The 26,639-nt window shown below is 34.2% G+C and overlaps 1 protein-coding gene across 1 annotated transcript in view; it reads left to right on the top strand.

Annotated features, from left to right (window-relative positions):
* Positions 1-26,639, top strand: part of LOC138691377 (uncharacterized) — a 46,246-nt gene that overhangs the window by 3,144 nt on the left and 16,463 nt on the right. The window contains exons 2-5 of the mRNA XM_069813283.1: positions 839-1,090; positions 8,509-8,850; positions 16,695-16,859; positions 20,030-20,373. Of these exons, the coding sequence (XP_069669384.1) occupies positions 839-1,090; positions 8,509-8,850; positions 16,695-16,859; positions 20,030-20,373 (1,103 nt within the window). The remainder of the gene's footprint in view (positions 1-838; positions 1,091-8,508; positions 8,851-16,694; positions 16,860-20,029; positions 20,374-26,639) is intronic.

The raw sequence follows: 26,639 nt of genomic DNA, 5'->3' as shown, positions 1-26,639 counted from the left end.
CACCGAGGCCCAATATTTCCACAGTTTCACATTAAACTCTGCTTTATAAAGGACGTTAAATAAAGAATTACAGGTACAATCATCTCATCGTATTGTAGGCCTATTAGTCTCTGCAGTTCTAAGGGTCGTTAAGTAGAGAATTCCAGTGCTAGAATCTCATGGTGTCCGTATATCGTCTGTAGTTTTAAAAGAAACGTCAAAGAAATAATTAAATTACAATAAAATTAAGTTTGATTATTGAATAGTTTGTGTAGCGAATTTTTCTCCATTAATAACCAATGGTAACCATAACAGATAATTCTGTAGGACCAAAAAAAAAAATCTTTTCGTAGTTGTTTTATTTGTTGATTTTTCACTCGCAAGGGGGTTCTGTCTATCGCATTTCAATAATTCCTGGCAAACTGGAAATTAATATATATATATATATATATTCAGAAATATTTGCTTATTATTTAGTGTAAGATATACATAGATAACGCTCTAAAATCAAATATTCTAATGTTTTATTTTCAAAAGGAAAATATTTTACGAGTTTTATGGGCATTATATCTAAGTGGTCTTGGCTGGGTAATAGATACTGTTTTGTTTCCCTAAGTTTGCAGCACTTACTTAAAAAAGAGATCAGCTGTTAATGTATGTTTTTCAAGGAGCTATTGTTGAATAAATATTTTGAGAGCCTGGATTGTTAATTCCAGAGGTCCAGGATCAAGGAACGGTTTACTCTCTACTATATTATTTCTGTCATTTATTTTCAGTAGTTTGTGTTAACAATTAATCTTACAATTCAAGTGAATAGTTTTACTTATAAATGTTTAAATAAATGTGTTGTGTTTCGCAGGTTACAGTGTTGGCATTCTTGGCAGTCAGCACTTATGCCTCTCCCATCAGCGAATCCTACGTGCAATCATCTGGTCACGTGGTGTCGCACCCTGTGGTTAACCATGCTGTTGCTGCTCCAGTTGTGAAATATGTCAGCGCCCCCTTAGTGCACCACGCACCAGTAGTGAGCTATTCTCACGCACCAGTAGTGAGCTATTCTCACGCACCTCTTGTGCACCATGAACCAGTCAAAGTCGAAGTAGAACACTACGTAAGTATGCATTTTTTTCAGTTAGTTTTATCACAAAGTTTCTTACTTTTTGTTGAAAAAACGCTGAATTTTAGGATTTAAATTTCGATGAATGGGTATTGTTCACAGAATAAATTGACTAATCTATATTTAAGATATGAGTGTGGAATATATAATAGTGGTATTGAAACAAAATCAACTCTGAATTTAGTGGCCGATTCGCTCCAGGTAAAATTTGTAACAATTTCTAGCTTCACTTTGAGGTCTGTGGATATAGAGGAAAAATTGGATCGGTGTCGGGTAGAGTTCCCGGATAGCTCAGTGGGTAGAGCGTTGGTACGTTAAACCAAAGGTCCCGGGTTCGATGCCCGGCCCCGGAACAATTTTTCCCTCGAAATTATTCAAATCAACTTTACAGGGAGTTATACCTGAAATCTTGATTTGCATAATACACGTCACTGTTCGTTAACAGAAAGCCACAATTTAAGTCACACAGAGTTAATGTGCACTCGAAGTTGGTTGCTTGACGGTTGTCAGCCCACTTTGAGGTCTGTGGATATAGAGGGAAAAATTGGATCGGTGTCGGGTAGAGTTCCCGGGTAGCTCAGTGGGTAGAGCGTTGGTACGTTAAACTAAAGGTCCCGGATAAGATGCCCGGCCACGGAACAATTTTTCCCTCGAAATTATTCAATTTCTAGTCAATATCAATATACGGAGGTAGCGCAGAATTATATATTTTTCTATTTTAAATTTAAAACTTGCTTTCGTTTAAAAGTGCGAGTAATATAATACTGAACAGATTTCTAGTTGTCAGTTTCTAACGTGAAAGTTAAAGCATGCTAATGTTGGACAACGAAAATTAATCGCTGCTGCTAATTTAGGACAAAAAATTGTAGATAATCTACGCATTTAAAATTTAGTCTCATTTACTACAATAATGCAAAAGGATTAACACTAATCGTAAGCCAACTGTCTGTTAAGCTTGACGACAGTCTTCTTCGTTTTGAATCTCTTCTATCTTTGTTTTGTTACCAACTTGCAAAAATTAAATTACCTATGACAACAGTCTTCTTCGTTTTGAATCTCTTCTATCTTTGTTTTGTTACCAACTTGCAAAAATTAAATTACCTATGACAACAACTTAAATGTTTGTTTCTTTCTATGTGTATTTATTCATAGTCGCTTTAACTCTTACGTAATTTTTTTTTTTATTTTACTAGGTTATTTTACAACGCTTTATCAACAGCTTAGGTTATTTAGCGTCTGAATGAAATGGAGGTGATAATGCCGGTGAAATGATTCAGGGGTCCAGCACCGAAAATTACCCAGCATTTAAGTTATAGTGCGATTGTATATAGTTTACTGTGGGAAATGCGTGTTTTTCTGTGTACTATGTCTAATTATTCCGCGGTAATTGAGATTTAATCCGATATTCTCCTTTATTTAAGTTAAAATTGTTATATTCAGCAGAGAAAAACCACGGGAAAAAACACGACCAAATTATTATGCATCGTGGATCGAACCCAGTATCTCTCGAACGCAAGTCCAGTTCTTTACCACTAAGCCATCTCGTACGGTTGGTTATACTTTTTCCTTACCAACCTACAAAACTTGTTATCTATGCTACCAACATTAAAATAATAATAATAATAATAATAATAATAATAATAATAATAATAATAATAATAATAATACTTTATTGCCAGAACAAAGATATAGGGTAAAGTATATAGTGATGGGCACTTTAAGCACATTGCAACACATATTTGGTTGGGAACATCTAATTTACAGAGGTATATTTCTCATTTTTTTCCAATAAAGAACTGAATATATTTGTGACTCTTTTACACAAGAAAGAACTTACAATAATGTGTCTGATTATTTTGAAATTACATCAATATTGAAATAGGAGAAAAACATAATGATGGGCACTCGAGCTTCTGACTTGGGCACCTAAGTATACAGTGATGGGCACTTTAATATTTGATGCAAAAGTGAGACATTTACCTTCAAATTGAAACTAATTTATTCGTTTTCAACTTCTAAGATGCCCTTGCCTCTATTAATTATGAGTCTAAATGTTTTTCTTTCTTACATCAATCTATTAGGCTTAATCACTTTCACTGTCGTCTAATTCTCTCACACATTTGTTGCAAAAGTATACATTCTCATCTTCTGAATCATTATCACTGAATTCGTTTTGAAGACACTTCTTGTGAAATACTTTAAGACATTTTTTGCAGGAAATACCAAGACACTTATTATTTAAACACCCGCCGCACTTGTAACAGAGTCCTGATGAAAGCAGCTTATTCGGCTCTTCTGAAGTGTCCTTTCTCTTCTCTAATATGTTTGTACCAATACCGGAACTAGTAGTTGCTTGAACATTTTGGTCATATGAAAGGCCCACAGTTATTAAACTACTGTCTTTTGGATTCTCGTGAGAGCTCAATGTTGACAGTTCAGTAACTTTTCTTCCATGTTTTACGTGTTTTGTTGATTCAACACTTCTTTTACGCTTAGCTATTTTCCCTCCATTATTCATCTCCCTTTTCCTTTTTCTCTCTTCCTTTTTCCTTTCTTCTTCTGCTTTCTTTTCTTCTTTATTCCTAAAAAGAGCTCTCCATTTCTTTGATGTTAAAACGTATGGCATTCTTTCAGTTTTACGAATGTTTTTTCTTTTTGGAGTTTCAGGCCATATCAAGCAATCCTCCAATGTACGGACTCCTGATCGTCTCAATGTTCTCTTTTCTTCATTGCTGAGATTTTTTTCTGGTGTCTTCAGTAGATTATCTTCTTGAATACCCATATTAGCACCCACTTCTTCTGTCTGGAAATGTTCGTTACTTGCTATTTCTATTGCATCCACTTGACTTTGACTGCTTAACTGTCTTTCAATTATTTCTTCGTTATCTTCTGGCTGATCTCTTTCTTTATCTCTCACTACTTTCATGCTATCAACCGTTATTTCTTCTGGTTCTACAGGTGGCCCCTTTCTTTCAAAATATTTTTCATTCTTTTTAGCAAATACTTCGTACAGTCTAAAGAGAACATAGAACTCTTCACTGTTTTCTTCCTGTTCAACAATGTTTCCAATATTCTTAAATTTGGACATTCGCTCATCTCCTACAACTTCACAGAATTCTCTAAAAGTCAACGATTGGTTAGGCCTCTCTTCAACAACTCCTTCAGAATCTCTTACCTGTGAATTTTCAGGTGCACTGTGCTCATTTCCTAAACATTTTGTGAAGTCAATGTTGTTGGGATCCCATGGGAAAAGACCAGTTGCTCGGAAGCCATTTTTGAGTGTGTCAGGTTTTACGCAATTCTTTAGTACTTCATTTAGTACTGGTGCAAAGTCTCGCTTTGAGAGGGCTTGACAAGGATGCTCCCGCCGCCAATTTAAAACCCCTTTCTTCCACTCCTCCTTGATAGGCCGGAAAGCAGCAACATCGGCAGGTTGTAGTATTCTAGTTGCATTAGGGTACAAAGCCACAAGAACTATGTTGAGTTCAATGCATAGCTGACTCAACTGGAGTGTCATGTGGCTTTTGTGCCCATCCACAAATAAGATAACAGGCAATTTTATTTTATTTTTGAGAAGAAATGGATGAAAAATATTGCCCACAAATTCATAAAAAACTTCAGATTTCATCCATCCGGATTCACTGAGGCCAATTCCCCATTCATCAGGAATTGACTGTGCTATTTCACGTGGCAGCCTTTTGTAATTGTACACTATCATTGGAGGGCACATAAATCCAGCAGCTGAAAAGGTGAACATGACTGTAAGGGCTTCTTTATCATTACCCATTATCACTTCATAGACATTCTGAGATCCTCTGGGAGCAAGAACCTTTTGAGTTTTAGGGCAAAGTTGGAAATTAGTTTCGTCGCCATTAAAGACCCTTGTTGGATCTTGCAATATGTCAAACATATTTTCCTCTTTTAATATCGATTCAGTGTCAAGAAACCATTTTCTTATATTGTTTTCACTCACATTTGAACTCGCCATCGTCACACCTTCCACTGTTCGCTCTGAAACAACAGGATGCCTTCGGAGGAAAGCTTTGTACCATCCTTTTCCAGGCAAATTATTCTTGAAAGGAGTAACCCTATTATTTGAATTCAAGAACTCCTGGACACTTAATTGAATGTCTTCTCTTCTTCTAGGGAAACCTTTTCTACCAGAGTTCAGTAACCAATTTACTAACATCATCTCCTCGTCATCTGAGAGAACAGATTTGGGACCATATGTTGATTTATCCTGCCCCTTAATGTACCGTTGGAGTGTTGATCTTGGTACACCAAACTTCTTAGCAGATGTTTTAATTCTCTCACCATCTCGAACTGCTGCAACTGCTGACATCAACTGATCTTTAGTGTACTTAATTTTTCCGACATTAGGCATTCTGAGACTGAAAGAAAAATAGGCATAAAATAGAGTTTGACTAAAGCTGTAGACCTACACGTCGGACTTTTATTACTATATACATATATGGAAATCATTAAATTTATGATATTGCATTTTTAAAGTTTACTGCAACAGGAACAGTTGGAGGAAATATTTTTTAATTTAAATCTATCATTTGGTGATGTCAGTATTTCTGAACTCAATAACATAAAATAAAAGTTCTCTATATGTTGATTATTTGTTGTCATAGAATGATTGCTGTACTATGCTTTGGTGGAGAACAAGATAATGTCTCTGAAGCATTGTTATGATATTACATTTTTTTCCCATGTGACATGTCCTGACTAAGCAAACTATAATTAGAACGACTTCTTAGAAGTTACACCATGCAATTTATGAGTGTTTTGTTTTGTCGTGAACCCTTGGCCTGCAGAGAATGTTTCACTCCGATAACACAGTGAACTTAATCATTCCATGCCTGGTAACCATAAGCAACTCGGAAGATGAAACAAGGCTCCTTAGTAAACATATCGCTACGTAATGCAGTCAGTATGAAGTATACTCAACGTAGGGATTTTCAACTACTGACATCGAAAATAGAGAAAATAAATGTGATTTAAATTAAGATAATAGCCTATATTTACATTTTTTGTGTATAGTTACGTGAAACGAAATTGATTAGATCAGCACAATCTACTGTGTATTTAGCCTATACATTGTATTCCAAAAGTGGAATGAAATTATATGAAGAAAGAGCATATTTATAAGAATGTGCGCTTCTATTGAAACACAATGCATATGACATTAATGCGTTAATTTTTACCATTGGATAGGCCTATTTAAATTTTTAGCTACTCAAAGTGGTTCGTCCTGACTACGGAAATTACTCCAGAATCTTCCGACATAAAAGGATTCTAAACATGAAGTAGTCTATGTCTGTGAGTTTTATGTCATTGCTCTAGTAATGGGCACTTATAAATATTTAGTGATGGGCACTGTGCCCATTACTGTTTAGAATAGTTCTAAGACATCCGTTTTATAATATTATATTCGTAGTACCAAGATCTACAAATATGCATGATGAACAACTTAAATTATGTAAAATTACAAAAAACAGTGATGGGCATACTGTGACCATCACTGTGTATCAATTGATTTTAGTACATAGCGATGGGCATGGGCCATTAAAGCACTAGAAGTATAATTTTTGTCGTTATAAACACTTACCTTTACTGAGATACACTGGACGGAGCTAATAATCGAGCTTCGAATACAGCACAAGTAACAACAGAACCTACAAACACTATTTATGACAACAATGAAACTTAACGAATTATTAATTTTAAGCGACAATAATCATGGGTATGCACATGACCACAATCAATTCGAAAATGAAGCTTCCCACATCCTCTCAGGACACAGGCCATGCGCTAGAATGGTTGCTAACAGTACTGCCAATCATATAGAACAAAAAGTAACTACATACTAATCCGCAAATCCTTATTATTACAATAAATAATTCACTGTGCCCATCACTGTAGGGGTGCCCATCATAGGCGCCAGTACCCTATATTGATTTTTTTTATATAAAAACTCTCTAGCACTCCCAGAAAGCCACTAATAAATGTGTGTGTCTAATCCCTACCCACTTCACTTTGCGTGATTCGGGTTCCGCATACTGCGGATAGATGGCAGGTCTGTGACTCATTTTCAAATTGCACATCACTTCGGCTGGTCACGTTATGCATGATGTGTATTTTGAAGAGTTATGTCGTGTACTAGAGTGAGTGTATGTTAAGTGTAAGTGAAGTGAGGATGACGATGAAGGTGAGGAAGGGAGAAGGGATGACCCGATGTCGGCACGTAGCCTACTCTCCTGTCGAATAGAAACAAGGGGGCTGCCAGGCTTAACGTCCCCATCCGACGGACGAATCACTATCAACAGTGACATATGCCTTCTCTTCATATGCACTGCGGAGAGATTAGGATTTAACCAAAGCTTATTGGTACACAATTTAGTGATTAGAAGTTGTGCACTGCCATCTCTTCTAGACCTGTGGTAGAAATTTTACAAGAAAATTTCTGACTCCACCGAGAATCGAACCCGGGCCAGCTAGTCTGGAGGCAGACCACGCTACGACAGAGCTAACTCAACGGACAGTCACTAATAAATTACTGGTGCCAAAATACTTCCGTTGTTTTCATGATATTATTACACTTACATTTAATTTAAGAGTGTGGAGTGACTTTTGCGAGGTAAAAATCAAGTTAAGAGTGATGAAATAGGAAATTATGCAACGAGCCTATAATGATAGTAATAAGAAGCGAGTATGGATGTTTATGAAACGAGCGCAAGCGAGTTTCATAATTTTCATACGAGCTTCTTAATTACCATTATAGGCGAGTTTCATACGACTTTTTATGCTCGACCATATTTCTAACTTGAAATTATTCAGATGTATACATTTTATTTCTATCTGACAAGATCGGAAGTGACCTTGTTCTAGGTCGTGAATTGTGAGATGTGCGCAGACGCGAAAGTATTGATTTTTTCCGAGGAGACAATAATGTCATTGACCTTGATGTAATCCCGTTAAACTTGGTATAACCTTGATTATTGAATTCGACATTGAAAAACGAGATGACAAATTGAACTTATTTGGATATTATTTACAATTAACGTTAATTATTATAGTAACAGAACATAACCTTCTGCGACACTATTGGATTTCCAGCCTCCGTGACTTTTCGCTAATTCTCTTTCGATTGCATATCCGAGAATAATCTATACTTGCGGTTTTATAACGGTACAAAGCTGACTTGTCATTGGCTGAACACCAGTAAGCTGGGTTGTCATTGGCTGAAAACACCTGTACTTTATTGAGTAGGTGTACAATAATGACATGCATTAAAGGACTGCTACCAGGTGTATAATTACTACATTTCGGCACGGTCGAGCATAAACAATATAATATTGTTTTACTAAATGAGTATGATACAATGTGCTTAATATATTATATTACAGGCTGCTCCTCACTACGAGTTCAAATATGGAGTGAAGGATCAACACACCCATGATATCAAGGAACAGGCTGAGAAACGTGACGGCGACAAGGTTGTAGGCCACTACAGTCTTCTGGAGCCCGATGGCACCACCCGTACTGTGCACTATACCGCTGACCATCACACTGGATTCCATGCCCAGGTGGTCAGGTCTGGACACGCTGTGCATCCCGTCCACAAGGCGGTGGCCGCCCCAGTCCACAAGGTTGTAACCGCACCTCTGGTCACCTACTCACATGCAGCGCCTGTGCTGACGTACTCCCACGCACCTAGCCACTCCCATGCGGAGAGTTTCAGCAGTTTACACTTCTAGAACTACAGCTCACCTCGACACCTAGTTTGTAGATGACCACGCATGTCCTCATGTCCATTGTACTTTAACATTACTGTAGATATTATCATATTCAGTCTCATAACCACATTCAAGTCTCCATTAACTATGAGTTCAACACAAAAAGACTGAATACTTTATTTTAGTATTGTATAATGTTCTACTTTATGTAGTTATGTAGTATATTCTTAGATTGTAGCTGCTAGATTTTTAATTTCTATTCTTGTATTCTATTTATGCAAAGTGTAAATAAATATACAATGAAAACGCATGTTTATTTCTTTAGCAATTAGACTATAAGAAAGTAGAAAGAACCAGAAAAAGGATATTGAATATGAAAACAACTGCATATGACAAATATTCATTCCGTGAAAACATACATACATAATTTTCATATTCATTCATTCATAGTTTTCTGTCCAAGGTTAGGTCTTACAGCATTCTCCAATCTCATCTCTTTTCCGCCTTCTCCTTTGTCTACGCATACGATACATAAAGCTTAATGTTGTTTGTTATCTAGTACCTTCTTCTGCCCCCAACTTTTCTTCCGTTCACAATTCCTTCCAGTACATTATTCATTAGGCAGTTTTTTTTCTTAAACAATGACCGGACAATTTCTTTTTTTTTCGCCCTCTTCAGTTTCAGCATCATTCTTTCTTCATCCACTCCTTCTAGCACAGATTCGTTTCTTATTTTCTCTGTCCATTTCACCACTCCATTCTTCTCCATATCCACATTTCAAATGTAACAGGACATATTAAAAAAAATTCAAGCAATTAATGAATGGAAAAGAGATATGAAAACTTAATATGAAACGAAGAGTTAAAAAAAAAATTAAGAAAACTGGAAAGATAATATGAGGTGAAGAGTTTCCCATTAATAAAATAGATAAAAATAGGAAGGGATAGAAATTATGAAACGAAGAACATTAATTTAATAAAATTCATTAAGTAGAAGAAGAAAGTAAATAAGAATGGAAGTGTTTCAAATTTATTAAAACAAGTGAGAAAGGGAAATGGGAAGAATATACGAATGAAAATGTTTCAAATTTATTGAAATGGAAGAAGAAAGAGAAGAAAAGAGAAAAGGAAAGAAAATACGAATCAGAGTGTTTTATTACTGTACATTGAAATTAATGAGGAAGAGGAGCATATTTCAAGTTTACTTAAATGAAAGAGGAAGAGTAAAGCAAAGAAAATATGTATGAAAGTAGGCCTACATTAAATGCATTGAATTAGTATAGGAAAAATGAAAGAAAACACAAATGGAAAAATATTTAACTTATTGAAATGGATGATAGAGAAAAGAGGAAAGGAAGTGCTATTTAAAGAGTATTAAATTTATTGAAATTAATGAGAAAGAGAAGATAGAGTGGGCTCTAAGTTCGACTGAACAGAATTAAAAGTTCAGTCCAATAAGGGTAGTGGGTGTGGCAGGTGAAATTATTACAAATTCTTATTGGTTATCCATCAACGAATACAGTACTGTACTTGTATTTCCTGCCCGCCCCGAGACTTGTGTATGCGCTTCTAGTACCATAGTGGGTTTCGACAGTTCCGTCTCACAAACGGCACAATTCTCAAATAGAAAAAGAAGAGTTCATAATTTAAAATCAGTGATTAAATATGGATGTCCTAATCAATAAAATATTCTGTTTTCCTTTAACAAAAGTATCACTACAAGACACAGAACCAATTCCCAATCAAATCGCAAACCCATTTCTTTGTGCCGTTATAGGGGCATGTCTAATTCTCCTACGTAAGCAGTCGAACTATAGGATGTCGAACTTAAGAGCTTCCACTGTACGAATGAAAGTGTATCAAATTTATTGAAATGAATGAGGAAGAGAAAATACGAATGAAAGAGTATTAAATTTATTGAAATGAATGAGGAAGAGAAAATACAAATTAAAAATATTAAATGTATCGAAATAATGAGGAAGAGAAAATATGAAATTGGGGTGGAGTAGCAACATCTGTACTTAATCCATTCATTTTATTACACAGAAGATTAATAAAAATGTGTTTAACCAAAAATATGGATTACCCAACAAATTTAATTTATACAGATTTTAAAGTGTTAACTATAGAAGAAATTTATAAATATAATTTACTAACTTACTACCACAGAAATCAAATAAAACATAAATCTAATCGACATGAATATCGTACTCGAAGACAAAAGTCTACTTTCCCATTAATTGAGCCTAAATATCATGCAAGTGCAGTTCTTAAACATGGTGCTAGTTTCGGCCCAAGACTTTATAATAAAATTACAAACCATTTTCCAAATTTGAAGTATTTTAAAATCGAAGCTTGTAAAAAGAAATTTATAAAATAATTCATGATATATAATATTAAAAAATGTGTATATTTTTAACCTTTTATTTCTGTAGACTATATTCATGTTTTTATTGAATATCACTGGCTTCTGTCCGATTGTCAATTTATACTACATGTGTTTTTCTCTCGTTTTCTCTTTCTTCTTCCTTTTTTTTTTTTTTTTTTTTTTTTGCTCTTGTGTGTTATTTATTGGTTTGAATTAACTTACTGTATTTGGTAAACTGTCCTTGTAAATTTTATGTTATATTATTGGCTAAGACCACACCATACATGAGCCTGACTCTTACTGTAGTGACTAGAAACATTTTTGTTTCATAATTTTAATTTGTACTCACTAGTTAGATAGCTATTTAAATTAATTAAATATATTAAATGTATCCAAATGAATGCGGAAGAGAAAATGCGAATGAAAGAGTATTAAATTTATTGGAATGAATGAGGAAGAGAAAATACGAATGACCATGTATTAAATTTATCGAAATGAATGAGAAGAAAAAAATACGAATTAAAAATGTATTAAATATATCGAAAAGAATGAGGAAGAGAAAAGAAAAAAATATATATTATTTATATTCAAGTGTTAAAAGTAGTGTACGAAAGATTCAACATTGAAAAAAAAATTATTTACTAAAATAACAAAGAAAGAAAATAATATTGAAACTCTTTCAATTTTATTAAATTGAATGAGGAAGAGAAAATTATATATTACGATAAGTTTTTTTAAATTTGTGGAAATAAATGAGAAAGACAAGAGGAAAGAATTATAATTATGTGCAACATTATTTTTAATTTAACAAGTAATTAAGAAGTGTTGGATATTTTGAAGAGCGAGTTTCAAATTTATGACTGAGAATGAAAGAATGGAAAATCAAATACCTCCTCTGAAATTCAAAATTTGATTATTCCATTAATTAGTATTACTGAGGAAGAGATATTTTAAAAAATGATAAGTGAGGGCATCTGCAGAAAGATTTAAGTAGTACAAACAAATTAAGTAAATAATGTTTACGAGTATCTAATGAACAATACAGGAATTCCTGTATAAATAATAAATTATCTTATTGCTTGGAGATGTCTTGGAAGACAAATGAAGAGGATTTATGTCTAGTTCAAAATGGTTAATGATGAAGTTGAAAGAAGCGATGAGTTTGGACTATATTAAAGGACGAGTTGTATATTTATTAAATATAAATGATGAAAGGAAATTGTACTTGAAAGTAATAATTAAACTTTTAACATATGAAAAATGTGACTTAAAACTGTTGAATGAATGTGTTTTAAATCTAATAAATGGGAATGGAAGGTGCAGAGGAAAGAAAATTTTGAATGAAAAGTTTTAAATTTAACAAAATGAACGCAGGAAGAAAGGACATGAACGAAATAATTTACAGTAAATGTAATAAAATAAACGAAGAGAAGTCGGATGAAAATAAAAAAATAAGTAATTATAAGTGCAGGAAAACGAATAAAAATGAAGACGAAATGGAAATATGAGAAAAATTAATAAGTAGGCCTAAATGAAGGAAATCAATGAAAGGGATGAAGGCAATGAATTTAAAGTGAAATGGTGAATCCTCTAGTGCAGCGTTTCTCAAACTTTTTTGAAGTGGAGACCACTTTTTTAAGTCAGAACAGTTCCGCGGACCACCTTACTCTTGTTCCCTTCGAAAGCAAAATTTATCATTTTTGTAGCATATTTCAATATCAGTATACTTATATATTAAAACAGAATTAATTAATTAAACTCAATTAAATTAAATTAATTTTATATTAGTATTAACTAATTAAGGTAATGTTAATAGAAGAAAATTCATTTTTGTTTCTTTAATAATTCAAGACTTTTAGGGTCGTATTCATAGACATTCTTAGCGCGGGCTTCCGGTGGATGATCAGCGTTTTTCGTATTCATAAACCAGTGTTAGCGATAGGATATGATTTGAATTCTGTACAAGTAACCAGTGGATAGTCGGGGCTAGTTTAGCACGCTCGTAGCGCGTGCTGCGAAATGTCTATGAATAGCACCCTTAGAATTTGGATAATCATTTTAATTTATTAAATAAAACAATAAACGTTGTTACACTTAATGAGATAGATGAGCGTGCCGATTCTTGTACAGTTGTTCTATATTTGGACGTATACTGACAAGCTTAAGTCGGAGATCGTCACATACATCGAGTCGATTTCGGTAGCCTACTTTGTTTTTATTATAGTTACTGATGAAAACCCTTTCTCACACAGATGCGTAGAAGCAAACTGAATTATAATGTCCAAAGCACCATTGTACAGTTCACTATATTCTCTTTTCACTTGTGATGAGGTCCAGAAATTAACCATATCTTCCGCTTGTAATTTCATTTTAATTTCTGTCTCATTCGAGAGTTCAACTAACTGTTTTCTTTCACTCAATGGAAGTTTGTTAGTTTCAATATCGCAATGAAAGTGATCATGAACCCATGAAAATTCGTCATATTTGCTTGGAAAATAAGTTTAAAATTGTGACCTCAGAGTTGTATTATTGGTGTACGATGTACGATGTGACCATTTCAATGTGCAGACTGGGTGGCGGCAAAACTATTAAGAAAGTCATAAATACGTGAAAAGGTTCGGTCCTCTGTTATGAATTCGGGTGGCCCCTGGCTGGATTATAGGCGCGGCGCCAGATGAGCAGGGAAACGCCACGTTTCTGGTGCTTTAAATCCCTTCTTTTGTTGTTGAGAGTAGATTGGGAAGTCAGTAGACTGATAGGGTAATAAATTTCATAAAATATAAGTACTGGGAGAAAAACTAAAAGACGATTGACATGTGTCATTTTCAAACTCTGAGATTTTCAGCTATAGAGTAAATTCGTTTGAATTTTATTTTTTCTTCTGCCTTTTTTTAAGGACCACAAGGGCAGACCTCGAGGACCACAGGTGGTCCGTGGACCATAGTTTGAGAAACGCTGCTCCAGTGAACTGAAAGAAGAAGAGAGAGAGATTTTTTTGGAGTATTTAACTATAGATTTATAAAATAAATGGACAAAGAAGGGTAAAGTAAATAAAAAATACGAAGTCGAAAATTCAATAACAGTAATAATATGATATGAATGAAGAAGTGAAAAGGAAGGATAATAAAAAGTAAATATCAAGTAATAAAAAGTAAGCAAAGGAAATATGACGCATAAAGTATATTGACAGAAAATAATGGAAAGAACATTAAAAGAAGGAAAAGACAGTCAAAGAGAAATGAACACAATGATATACAAAAATTAATGATAGGAAATCAAATGTCCTTGCTGTGGAACGTACTTTTGTGGAATGCAGGGTATGATGTAAAACCTGTCAACTGCACCAGAACAATTACATCACAGGCGTGAACTTGAATTACACATTCCTAAACACTCGTACTTTCTTACGGGCTATGTCGCAGCCACGCGACTTTCTGGAACGCCCCATGCTTCACGGTTGAAAGACCAAAGTCTCTCATTGAGGGAAAAGGGGGTAAGAGCCGAAAGCTTACGCCATGACCTCTAACTGAAAACGGGTACTGCTGTAGAGGCGTGGTGGGCTTACAGTATTCATATAAAAAGGGTGGTGTCGCCAACACAGGCACCAGAAGCAAACCAGCTCACACAGTAGCGCCTTCTAACGAAGAAAATGCTTGCCCTCAAGGTACGTTTGCACAGAACACATAAATTTACGTCAACAACTAAAGGGCGAGAAGGTTTAGCCCTCAATTTACTAAACTTATTGTAACATTGTTAATTTTATTGTTTGTTTATAGACTAAATACCCTCATATTTATTTCACCATACGTAAGATAATGCTATTTTCATCATCATCATCATCATCATCATCATCATCATTATCATCATCATCATCTAACAAGAATTAAACCAATTGATTCGTTCCGACTCCAAGTATTATAGCTGCTGAATTCATCTTTTTCGTGGACACCCTGGTCTCGTTTTTTCTCTCTAGGATAGTTTAAGCTACTCCAGAACATTCTAGCAGTACTTATTCTACTGGCACTCTCTATTAAGGAGACACTCCACTAAAAATGACAACTTTTTCCTTAATAATTTCTTTCAACCAAATTTTGAGAGCATTTTTACTATGTAAAGGACTAACAAAATTCAAATTTTGAACTCTCAAATGTTTTTGGCTTTCGATATTTCATTTTTTTTCTATTTTTTATAAATATTTTCAAACCCAACCTTTTAATAGAAGATCTAAATTTGTAAGCATCCTTTTTTTGGTTAATAGAGAAACATTTATATGCATTCATTTTATGAAATATCTTATTTATTCACTTTCAAAAACTTTTTTGAATATCTGAAAATCTTATTTGTTCTATAATTCATAAAAACAAATTAATATAATAAACTAGCAGCATTTCTTATAAAGTAAATGCATAGAAACATCCAGCTACCTCATAAATACTTGTAGTAAAAATTTCATCCAGATTGATTAATATTTGGCATAAAAAGTTGGTGTTGAATCAAGAAAAATAAACTGACAGAAAATGGATTTGAAAGAAAAATGTATATTTATGCAACACATACTTATTAAAATTTTGCTCCGATACATTCGTCTAGTAACTGCAGGGAGATAACTTTAGAAGAAAAAGTAAATAACAAACAATTTTTGTTACGTTTGTGGTTAATTAACTTTGAAACCACACAAGTGAATTTTACTACACTAGTTAAAAGAGCTTACGAGTGTTCTTTTGATTGGAAAATAGATGAGGACAGGAACTGGACCCCTGAAATCTGTTGTGCTTCATGTAATTCTATTAGCTTAACTGGTTGACTAAAAGGATCCCTTCATAATCCTTTTCCATTTCCAATGATATGCCGAGAATCTAAGAATCATTCAAAAGACTGTTACTTTTTAGGAGGTTACAGAGAACTTGTCAGCGAGCTGATTCAGAACTATAACGTGATGGGGTGTCATGTATGTCTCTGAATAACTTCTTGGATTCTCATCTATTTTTTTTCTTTCCTCAAAACCTTCGGGTTTGTTACAAGGCACCAATACTGGAAAAGTCTGAAATACGTTTCATATAATTACTCAAAAACTCTGGGTGATAGAGAAAGTTTGAAAACAGATCTAAAATCAGCACACAAAATGCTACAAGAATCACACATCATTTATCTTTTAACAAAACTCTTTAATTTTGTTGATCAGTGTTACAAGCGACTCTTATTTCTAATTGCGTAGCAGTTAACTCCAGTATAAATACAGCACCGTAAGTTACGAAAACCGCCAATGCTTTTATTCATTATCAGTATCCAATATAGCTGTAAAATCTGACTCTATGCCAGAACAACTAAATTTAATCAGATACTTAATTAGTCGATCTGGTGCATTAATGTATGCAAATATACACATTAAAACTTGTATAATTGTAACATATTGCTACTTCAAAGATTTTTAGTTATAAAAAAGCACAGTTACACCGTTTTAATTAATGATAATTACTTTTATTTTGCAGGTTTCAGTTTTTGCCATTGCGGCCGTTGCAGTGTTTGCTGCTCCCGGGTACGAAAGCCAGTCATACAATCAATACTCTTCGGGTCATGCTCCTCTAGTCAGCTACTCCCATGCGCCAGTTGTCAGTTACGCTCATGCTCCTGTACATGTCGTGGAAGATCATTATGTGAGTATCGGGTTCGTAATTAAAGAGTGTGATCCCAAAAGACGTTAAGTCCATTTTTATGAAAGGACTGGGGTAGTTTTTTTTTATCAACCGGTCTACGGACTGAGCGAGTTTCCAAGTGACGTGCAAAAAACACAAAATTTTGGAGAAGGATTGGAGTTGTTTTGGAAGAAAACAAGCTTCAAATATAATGACAGGCGTCTCAAACATAGACAAACAGGGTCATTAATATGTTAGCGTATAGGTCTTCCAGTAAGTCATGGCTATTAATAACGAGATGTATAAAACTTATTATTCTTACTGTGAATGTTGGTACTAATGGATTTTAAGAAACTAGAAGTATTGTGTAATATAACACGACAATTCAACACACAAAATTGCGCTCACTCTTTGTAAAAAGATAATAGATCAAACAAATGACTATCGTTCATGATTTTTGCGTATTGAAATAGTTTTGCACAATATGCCTTTTCATGCAAATAATCGTCGTCGTCATCATCATCATCATCATCATCATCATTATCCTATAGCTCTACGGCCCTTTAAGTTTAGCTTCGGCTTCCTTTGTGATAAATGCCCATATGTCTCGATCCAAAGCCTTGTTTCTTCACCTTCTTACTCCCAACTGTCTCAAATCATTTTCCACATCATCACTCCATATCATGTGACTCAACCCTTACTGAATACGATCTCATTCCACTTTCATAAAAGTTTCAATACGGTAAACGTATTCAAATCGATTTGAATACTCAATGAAAATATAGTAATTATCGTGAAATTCTGCAAAGGTAGGAAAAAATGTTATGTATTATGGTTATAATTATGTCAGTAAGTGTCAATATGTATTAAGAAATCTTTACGTAAATTAGCCTACATGAAATAAAATTAATATAAATTAAGTTTTTTGTTGCTCAGCTATTTTAAACTCCACTAATTCATTATTAAAGATGTGAAATGTATCCAGTAGTGTCAAGCCCATTGTTTTCGTAATTTCAGAGATATTGGTTCCTAAAGTATTAATAATCAATTATTTAACTGATATATTTTCTCAATCATCTTTCTAAAACAAATAAAGGCATTCAAATATAATTTCCACCACAGCTGCTGTTATGATCGGGAACTTTCAGTTTCAAATCTCGTAACTTTATGTTAATATTTGGTTCACATACAGTCATATGTGTGAACACCGAAAATTCAGTGGTTTTAACAAATGGGTTCCCTTAATACTTAAAATTGAAACAAAATTTATGATAAAATAATTCAGTGGCTCTACTAAACAACTTTATTTACTTTTGGAAGAAACATCCCTTATCAAACATTTTCGGTTTTATCTGTGTACAAGAACTAAGTATTCGGAACTACATACAAGTAGATGATACTTCAGATATGGAATTTAAATACGTAGTTCACTAATCTTGGTGATATTAAATTCCAATACACAATATGAAGCAAGAACTTATAATTGGAACACAATCACAGTAACGTAAGGTCCGGTTTCACCAACAGATGTTGAAACTTAATTATTATAAAATATTATATTGGTTTAAGGGTATATTTACGTGAACGACGACAAATATTATTAGAAAATTCAGGCTCCAAATTTCCAAAATTTTATTAGAAAATGAATTCACAATTGGACAAAATTTAGAAGCTACCAGAACAAGACTTATTAGAACTTAAATATCTAATAAAAGTATAAAAGAGGTTATTAATAATATTTTTCAAACCAGTTTTGTCAAAGTATGGAACAAAAATCTCCACTTCATCATTTGGGAACCATAACATTGTAATGGTCTCTTTGATACTCTTAATATTTTTTCTGCATGTAATAAACACTTATTTCTGAAAAGTAGACTACTCTCAGACATGTGGAGTTGTTTATTTTAATACAATTAATTTTTTATTTATCCTACATAAAATATATTAAAATTTACATGTTTTGTGACCTAATTTTTCTATTTTCAAAGAAAGGGCATTATTGTAGTCTACCTTTTGCATAAATGCATGTTAAATCAGTGTACAAAATTTCAGAATTCTATCTCTAATGGTTGTGGAGTTATGAAATTATATGTGTGAAAATTTTCAAATTTTGGAAAATTTAACTTAAAGGAAAAAGTGAATTCTAAAAAAAATAATATTATTAGTAACTTTTTTATACTTTTATCAGATATTAAGTTCTAATGAGTCTTGTTGTGGCACCTTGTAATTTTTGTCCAATTGTGAGTTCATTTCCTTATAAAATTTGAGAAATGTGGAGCCTGCATTTTTTGATAATATTTGTGGTCGTTGACGTACATATACCCCTAATAATGATAAGAAATTAACACATAAAGCGTTTCATGAACAACTGTTAACTTTAACTCATTGTTAAACTGTTTGTTAAGTTTACATTAGATTTACTTGTCTTAAAACCTTAACAAAACTAAAATATGGAAAGATGAATTAAAATATGTAATACAACATTGTAATTGCAAATCTTCACATGTATAATACAACATGATATATAATCAGTTCAATTTTATATTTAACCCTATTTCTAGCCTCACAATACTATGTTATTATTAATCCAGCCCACATGTGAAGACTTGCAAACGTATTTCTATTGTACATTATATGTACACTTTTAAATGTTGACATTAGGGGCACCTATATTTGAATATTAGAATATTAATGTGTTTATAATTATATTATTTTAACAGATTTTATCCCCGTATGCCATTAAACATGTATTGTATGTGTAGAGGATGTAGAGAGTAATGATATTGCTAAATTGATTGTTCGTATCTGAAGATGTTGACACTGTTCAACGAAAACGTTTATACGTCTTGTAACATATAATGTAAAGGTTAACACCTGAAACATACACAACAGTAAAGTCAATGACTGAAACAAACTTTGAATGTATATACAGACTTTTCTGAAAATTTACATAAAATGAATTGCAAAAAATACTTAACAAAACTCCTAAAAACAGAATTATGGCTGGTGTAAATCACGCTGTAGATGTAAATGTAGAATTGCTGTTAGACCTGCAGAATCACTTACGTGATATTGTATCTCGCCCTCCTTTCTCTGTGACGTAGGGCGGGCTCGGAGATATCTTGCGTCCACTGTAACCATTATCTTTAATTCACAATGTCTTGTCACAAATGTGCGATTGTTTTCCACAGGCCCCTGCTCATTACGAATTCAAATATGGAGTAAGAGACGAACATACCCACGACATCAAGGAGCAGGCTGAGAAGCGTGACGGTGACAGAGTTGAGGGCTACTACAGCCTTCTGGAACCCGACGGCACCACCCGTACTGTACACTACACCGCTGACCACCACAACGGCTTCAACGCCGTGGTCAGCAAGTCTGGTCATGCTGCCCACCCGGTCACTCCTGTCAAGGTGGCCGTGCCCGTCCACAATGTGGTGGCTGCCCCTCTAGTATCTTATGGTCACTCAGCCCCTGCCCTTGGCTACAGCAGCGGTCTGAGTCACGGTTACGGCTATGGAAGTTACCACTAGTTCTGCATGTGATGTCATCTTACCATTCCTGAATTTACATTCTTCATAACGACTAACGCACAACATTGATATAATTTTCTACCCATAATCAATCTCTTGCCATGTCCACGCAAAATATCACATATACATATGCCGTATTTCATGTTCATAGATCTCTTGTGATAATGTGATATTAACGCCATTTCATTATTTTGTTGAAATGTTTTTATATGCAATAAAATTTCCAACGTAAACAAAAATAACTTTCATTTAACATGTTAATTCATCAATTTATCCAGCCATCCATTAATCATCCAACTAATCAGAGATGTGCATGCCCACGCACAAATTAGTACATTGTTCCATCTATCCATCCATCCATCCATCCATCCATCCATCCATCCATCCATCCATCCATCCATCCATCCATTCATCCATCCACCCATCCATCCATCCATCCAGCCAGACATTTTATTATTAATTGAAGAGTCCACTGCAAGAATGATGGATGTTACTTTCTTGTCGAAAATGAACCAATGCACAGCTTAAGATATATAGAATGTGCATAGAGAGTTATATGGCATTAACACTGATAGTCATTGTCCAGTAATGATCGGAAAATCACAGTTAAGCTTTGAGCGCTAAGCATTTCAAACTTTCAATTGCTTCTCCTGCAAAATGCATTCCAAATGACATCCATCATTCTTGCAGTGGACTCTTCAATTGTAGATTCATCAATGCTCATTATCAGACTTCGAGACTTCGGACCCAATAGAGCAGTTCAGTGGGAAATCCGCATAACGGCGTGTTGAGTATAGTGGTAAAGCGTACAATGGATGGGAGTACTGTAGAATGAATGCCAACAAATACGCAAAGAAAAACGCTCTGGATTTGAAGGTTCTGACGAATAATTTGGTTTTCATACAAACCTATTTTCAAACTGTGTCTGAAACTATTACACGGTTAGAAAAGTCAGAGCAAGAGATGGCGGAAGGTTTGAAATTAGTTGAGGAAATGACGCAGAGAATTAAAGAGACACCAAGTACACCGGTTACTGAACGTGTAAAACAGAAGTGGAAATGAATTTTATGTAAAAATAACGGATATGGAACATTGTGTAACATAAACAGTAAATTAGTGGGCATAGAGTCACCTAAGAATAAAGGACTGTCTCTTACAGATTGCAATGATGTTAGGTTTTTTCGTTTTGCTCGTATCATGTCATGCGATGTAAGCGCAGCTTTCTACAGTACAAACTTTGGCAGATAACAGAAAAAGATTTACGTTTGAGACACTGAGAATGTATCTTGTAGTAGGTACATTGCAATTCGGTACTGTAACTGCACTTCCTAAAGACGACCAATAGGATAAATGAAAAAATGAAAATTACTACATGCTTATTTCCACCATTAGCACTGTATATAATTAAACATAAATGCTTATAAAAGACAGGAGAATAAATGCTTTTCACATTCTTTTGAAATTGTCATTGTGTAATGTACATTTACTTTCAGAATGTACATATGTGTGTGTTTCCCCATACTACCGTACTCTACTCTAAATAGCAACGTTGTTATCTCAACACATCTCTACCTATCTGCAGCGAGTCAACAACCTATAGTACATGCACAGTAAACTTATTGTATCGGGTCCAAAGTCTCGAAGTCTGCTCATTATCAAGCCCATATTTATTCATGGGCCACATGGATCAGGCCCCCTGGCGAAAAATTCGTAGGGATGATAAAATTTTGAGAACAGAAAACATTAACCTGAAAATAAATTTTTGATAATTTCCTACTTCGCAGATGCCTGTTTCAGATAACAGCATATGTTAGCCTAAAATATAGTTACATGCCATTTTTTTTTCCAGTTTAACTGCTACCTATATGTAAAAAAAGAGTCACCCTGAGTGGCGCAGTTGGTATAGCGCTGACCTTCTGTGTCCGAGGTTGCGGGTTGGCTCCTGGCCCAGGTCGATGGCATTTAAGTGTGCTTAAATGCGACAGGTTCATGTCACTAGATTTATTGGCATGTAAAAGAACTCCTGCGTGACAAAATTCCGGCAAACCGGCGACGCTGATATAACCTAGGCAGTTGCGAGCGTCGTTAAATAAACCATAATTGTACTATGTAAAAAAATTTGCATACATAATTTGGCGGGAGGCGCAAATTTTTTTCGGGCCCATGGGTCTGAATACGGTGCTGCTCATTATAATCTTTTGGTGGAGAACTTCGCCAAATTCTCGCAGCAATTCATTTATATTCAATAATATATTCAATATAAACAAAACCTCAATTTATTTACCCTTTCATTTATCGATTTATCAATTCATTCACCCAATACATTAATCACCAATCTAATGACATAATCTTTACAATCATGAATACATCTTGCCATTCAACCAGTTTTGGGCTTCAGAATAGGGTAAAGTTACCTAATTCCATGATACTTCTAATTCCGTGATACGTTTTCTTCACTGAATGTCACGGGATTGGGTATCTTACTAGGAAGTTCACCGATGTCTCAAAAGTAGCTGAAAGATGTACTCTTTCGAGAAAGATGTCTGGCGCTATAGTCGAACGGCAAAGCTTTGACTGACATTCAATTTAACAAAAATATCACGGGATTAGGGGTATCACGGAATTAGATAACTTTATCCTACTTCCCAATCCACTGTGTTCTATGCGACGTCTCTTATTTTATTAATGTCTGAACCAGAATTTTGAGAATTTCACAGGAGCACTCCATTTTAATGTCATTTTATTACCGGTCGTTCATTTTTCTCTAGTTTTTACTAATGAATTCCGTGTGTAAGATGATGTGGATTTTCCTTCATCGCAAAAGCATGTAGGCCTATACTATGTAATTATAGAGTCCGGATGTTTAGGCATTTATTTTGGTTAAAATAGGCAAGCATATAGATACTGAAAATGTTAAAAATAAGCAGTGAAATAGGCATTTATTATTCATGAAAACAAACAAAAAATAGACAAATACTTAATAAACTATCCCAAACGGTACTCACTTTCATGGGTTACATTGTCACAACAAGATGCTTTTTTAAGTTGTCAACTGTCTCTATTTTCTTTCAGAGATCGGGAAAAACCGACTGTGTCTGGTCTCAAAAAGAGGAATATGAGAAGGGATTAGAGACTTCAAAGTACGCTTCTTTAAACCAAATTTTGAGAGCATGCTTACAATGTATTGAATTAACAAACTCAAAATGTTTAATTCCTAATTTTTTTGTTTTTTATTTTGTTTTTTTTTTGTAGAAAATATTTTTAAACGCACGTTTTTAGTAGAAGATCTCAATTTTTATGGTTCCTTTGTTTAGATTACATTCACAATCCACATATAAACATGTCTATGCATTCATTTTATGAAATATCTAATTAATTCACATTCTAATTTTTTTTCTACATTTGAAAATATTATTTTTTCTATAATACATGAAAAATATTAATAAAATAAACTAGCAGCATTTCTTATAAAAAGCTACCGGCGTGGCTCAGTCGGTTAAGGCGCTTGTCTGCCGGTCTGAAGTTGCGTTCTGGCGCGGATCGATCCCTGTTTGAGTTTTATCCGAGGTTTTCCGCAATCGTTAGGTGAATGCCAGGTAATGTATGGCGAATCCTCGGCCTCATCTCGCCAAATACCATCTCGCTGTCACTAATCTCATCGACGCAAAATAGCTCGTAGTTGATACAGCATCGTTAAATAACCAACTAAAAAGAATTCTTATAAAAGAAATGCATAGAAACATGCAGTTATTTCACAAATATTTGCAGTAACAATTTAATCCAGATTGATTAATATTTGGCATAAGAAAGTTGGTGTTGAATCAAGAAAAATAAACTTACGGAAAAATAGATTTGGAAGTAAAATGAATATTTATGTAACACATACCTATCAAAATTATCCTCCGCTACATTCATCTAGGAAGCTAGCTTTAGAATAAAAAGTTACTAGATTTGTAATCAGAAATTTGTAAAAATGGATTCTTTGATGAAAAATTAATTGTGACAGCTCTTTAAAGCTCTTGGAGCCTTAATTTTAAAAAATGTTTGCACGCATTTGTAATGAGAATTGAACTAAATCCATTTGTGGAATGAAAATATACATATTAAAGAAGTGAAATAATCTATTTTTTTGTAAAATTATCATGATTTTCAGTGTAGTCTTCCCTTATCAATAATAATTACGAAGAGTATAAATGTTTTACGCAATTAAAGGAATTCCATTAATCCCCTGTCACTTCTATAAATAAGGTACTTCGTGCTTAGCATGCATGAACTTTTTAAGTGACGCGCTTCTGAGATTTCAACTTCTACAATTTATTTTCTTCAAAATTTTTGCACCAGATTTGCTAAAATTACATGTGCACAATTTCTTTAAATTGTTATATTGATAAATGTATCTAAGAAATTGCATATTTTTGTATAAATGCATTTTTTTATTTTTGGTAAACATTTATCTGGACCTCATATAAAATAATCAAATTCACAAAAGCTTAATATGAAGCTAGGACTCCCTATAATGAAATGGTGTATTGATATTTTTTTTTTTTGGTAAATAGGCCTATACTTTATAAGTTAAAAAAATTGACATTTGATTTGGTATTGCTTTTCAACTTCTTTGACCGACATAAATAATCACACCTTTCTTAATAATCATATGAGTAGGCTACATTAATGCAGCATTCCATGCACAAATCAGTTTGAAATGTGTGTGCCAAGTTTCATTACTCTAGATGTAACCACGTAAGTGACATTTTATTTCCTGTAATTTAAAATGTAAAAAAAAACACTGATTTGCGGTAATATCAATTTAATGTTTATAGTGGCGCGTCCTCAGGTTGCGGATCGAGGAGACGACCTCCAGATATTGAGGGTAGCTATGAATATATTGAATAAGCAGTCGCGGACAGTGAATGAGGGGTGGCCCTCCAGCTTGGGGGTTGGGCGAAGGGCTAACAACCCATCACCGTAAAAAAACAGCTTGTTACGAATCCTTCTAATAAGCCTCGGAATGGGACGACCACAGCAAAGAAACCCGAAAAGACAAAGTATATGATTATGTCTTGTGATGAGAATATTGTACGAAATGCAAATTGGAAATTCATGTTTTGAAGAGGTGGAGAAGTTCAAATATCTTAGAGCAACAGTAACAAATATAAATGATACTCGGGAGGAAATTAAACACAGAATAAATATGGGAAATGCCTGTTATTATTCGGTTGAGAAGCTTTTATCATCCAGTCTGCTGTCAAAAAATCTGAAAGTTAGAATTTATAAAACAGTTATATTACCGGTTCTTCTTTATGGCTGTGAAACTTGTACTCTCACTTTGAGAGAGGAACATAGGTTAAGGGTGTTTGAGAATAAGGTGCTTTGGAATATATTTGGGGGTAAGTGGGATGAAGTTACAGGGGAATGAATAAAGTTACACAACACAGAACTGCACGCATTGTATTCTTCGCCTGACATAATTAGGAACATTAAATCCAGAAGTTTGAGATGGGCAGGGCATGTAGCACGTATGGGCCAATCCAGAAATGCATATAGAGTGCTAGTTGGGAGACCGGAGGGAAAAAGACCTTTAGGGAGGCCGAGACGTAGATGGGAAGATAACATTAAAATGGATTTGAGGGAGGTGGGATATGATGATAGAGAATGGATTAATCTTGCTCAGGATAAGGACCAATGGCGGGCTTATGTGAGGGCGGCAATGAACCTCCGGATTCCTTAAAAGCCAGTAAGTAAGTAATATGCATCCTGATTATTATAACCACTCATATGAGATAAAGTAGAATAAAATATTGTGATGAAATCTTCACTACAGTATTCCTCAAGAAACCGTAATTTTTGCACCATATTTTATTACAAAAATGAAAGAAAGAAATGACCAAAACTCAGTAGTGTGTCTCCAAATGTAATGTAAAGAAAGTTGATTTAAAGTTAAATATGTTATCGAACTACAGTGGCGTACGCACAATTTTGTTAATGGGGGTGGGGCATTATTATAATTGTTTACAATTTACATTATCGGTATTTTCATTTTGTGTGTTATTATTATTATTATTATTATTATTATTATGATTATTATTATGATTATTATTATAATTATTATCATCAACATCAGCTGAGCTTTCACAGGGGATGTGAAACTAGCCTAGTTTAGGAAAGAACGTTGGCGACAACATCTTCACGCTGCGGCTGCGAAGATACATTTCTCAATGTGAAATTTTCACTAACCTCGCGAGAATCACTTTGTGACTCTTTGCTT

This window comes from Periplaneta americana, chromosome 16, assembly GCF_040183065.1.
Source record: "Periplaneta americana isolate PAMFEO1 chromosome 16, P.americana_PAMFEO1_priV1, whole genome shotgun sequence".
In the NCBI taxonomy this organism is placed as follows: Eukaryota; Metazoa; Arthropoda; class Insecta; order Blattodea; family Blattidae; genus Periplaneta; species Periplaneta americana.
The sequence above is the reverse complement of the archived record's forward strand: the minus strand, read 5'-3'. Positions and strand labels throughout refer to the sequence as shown.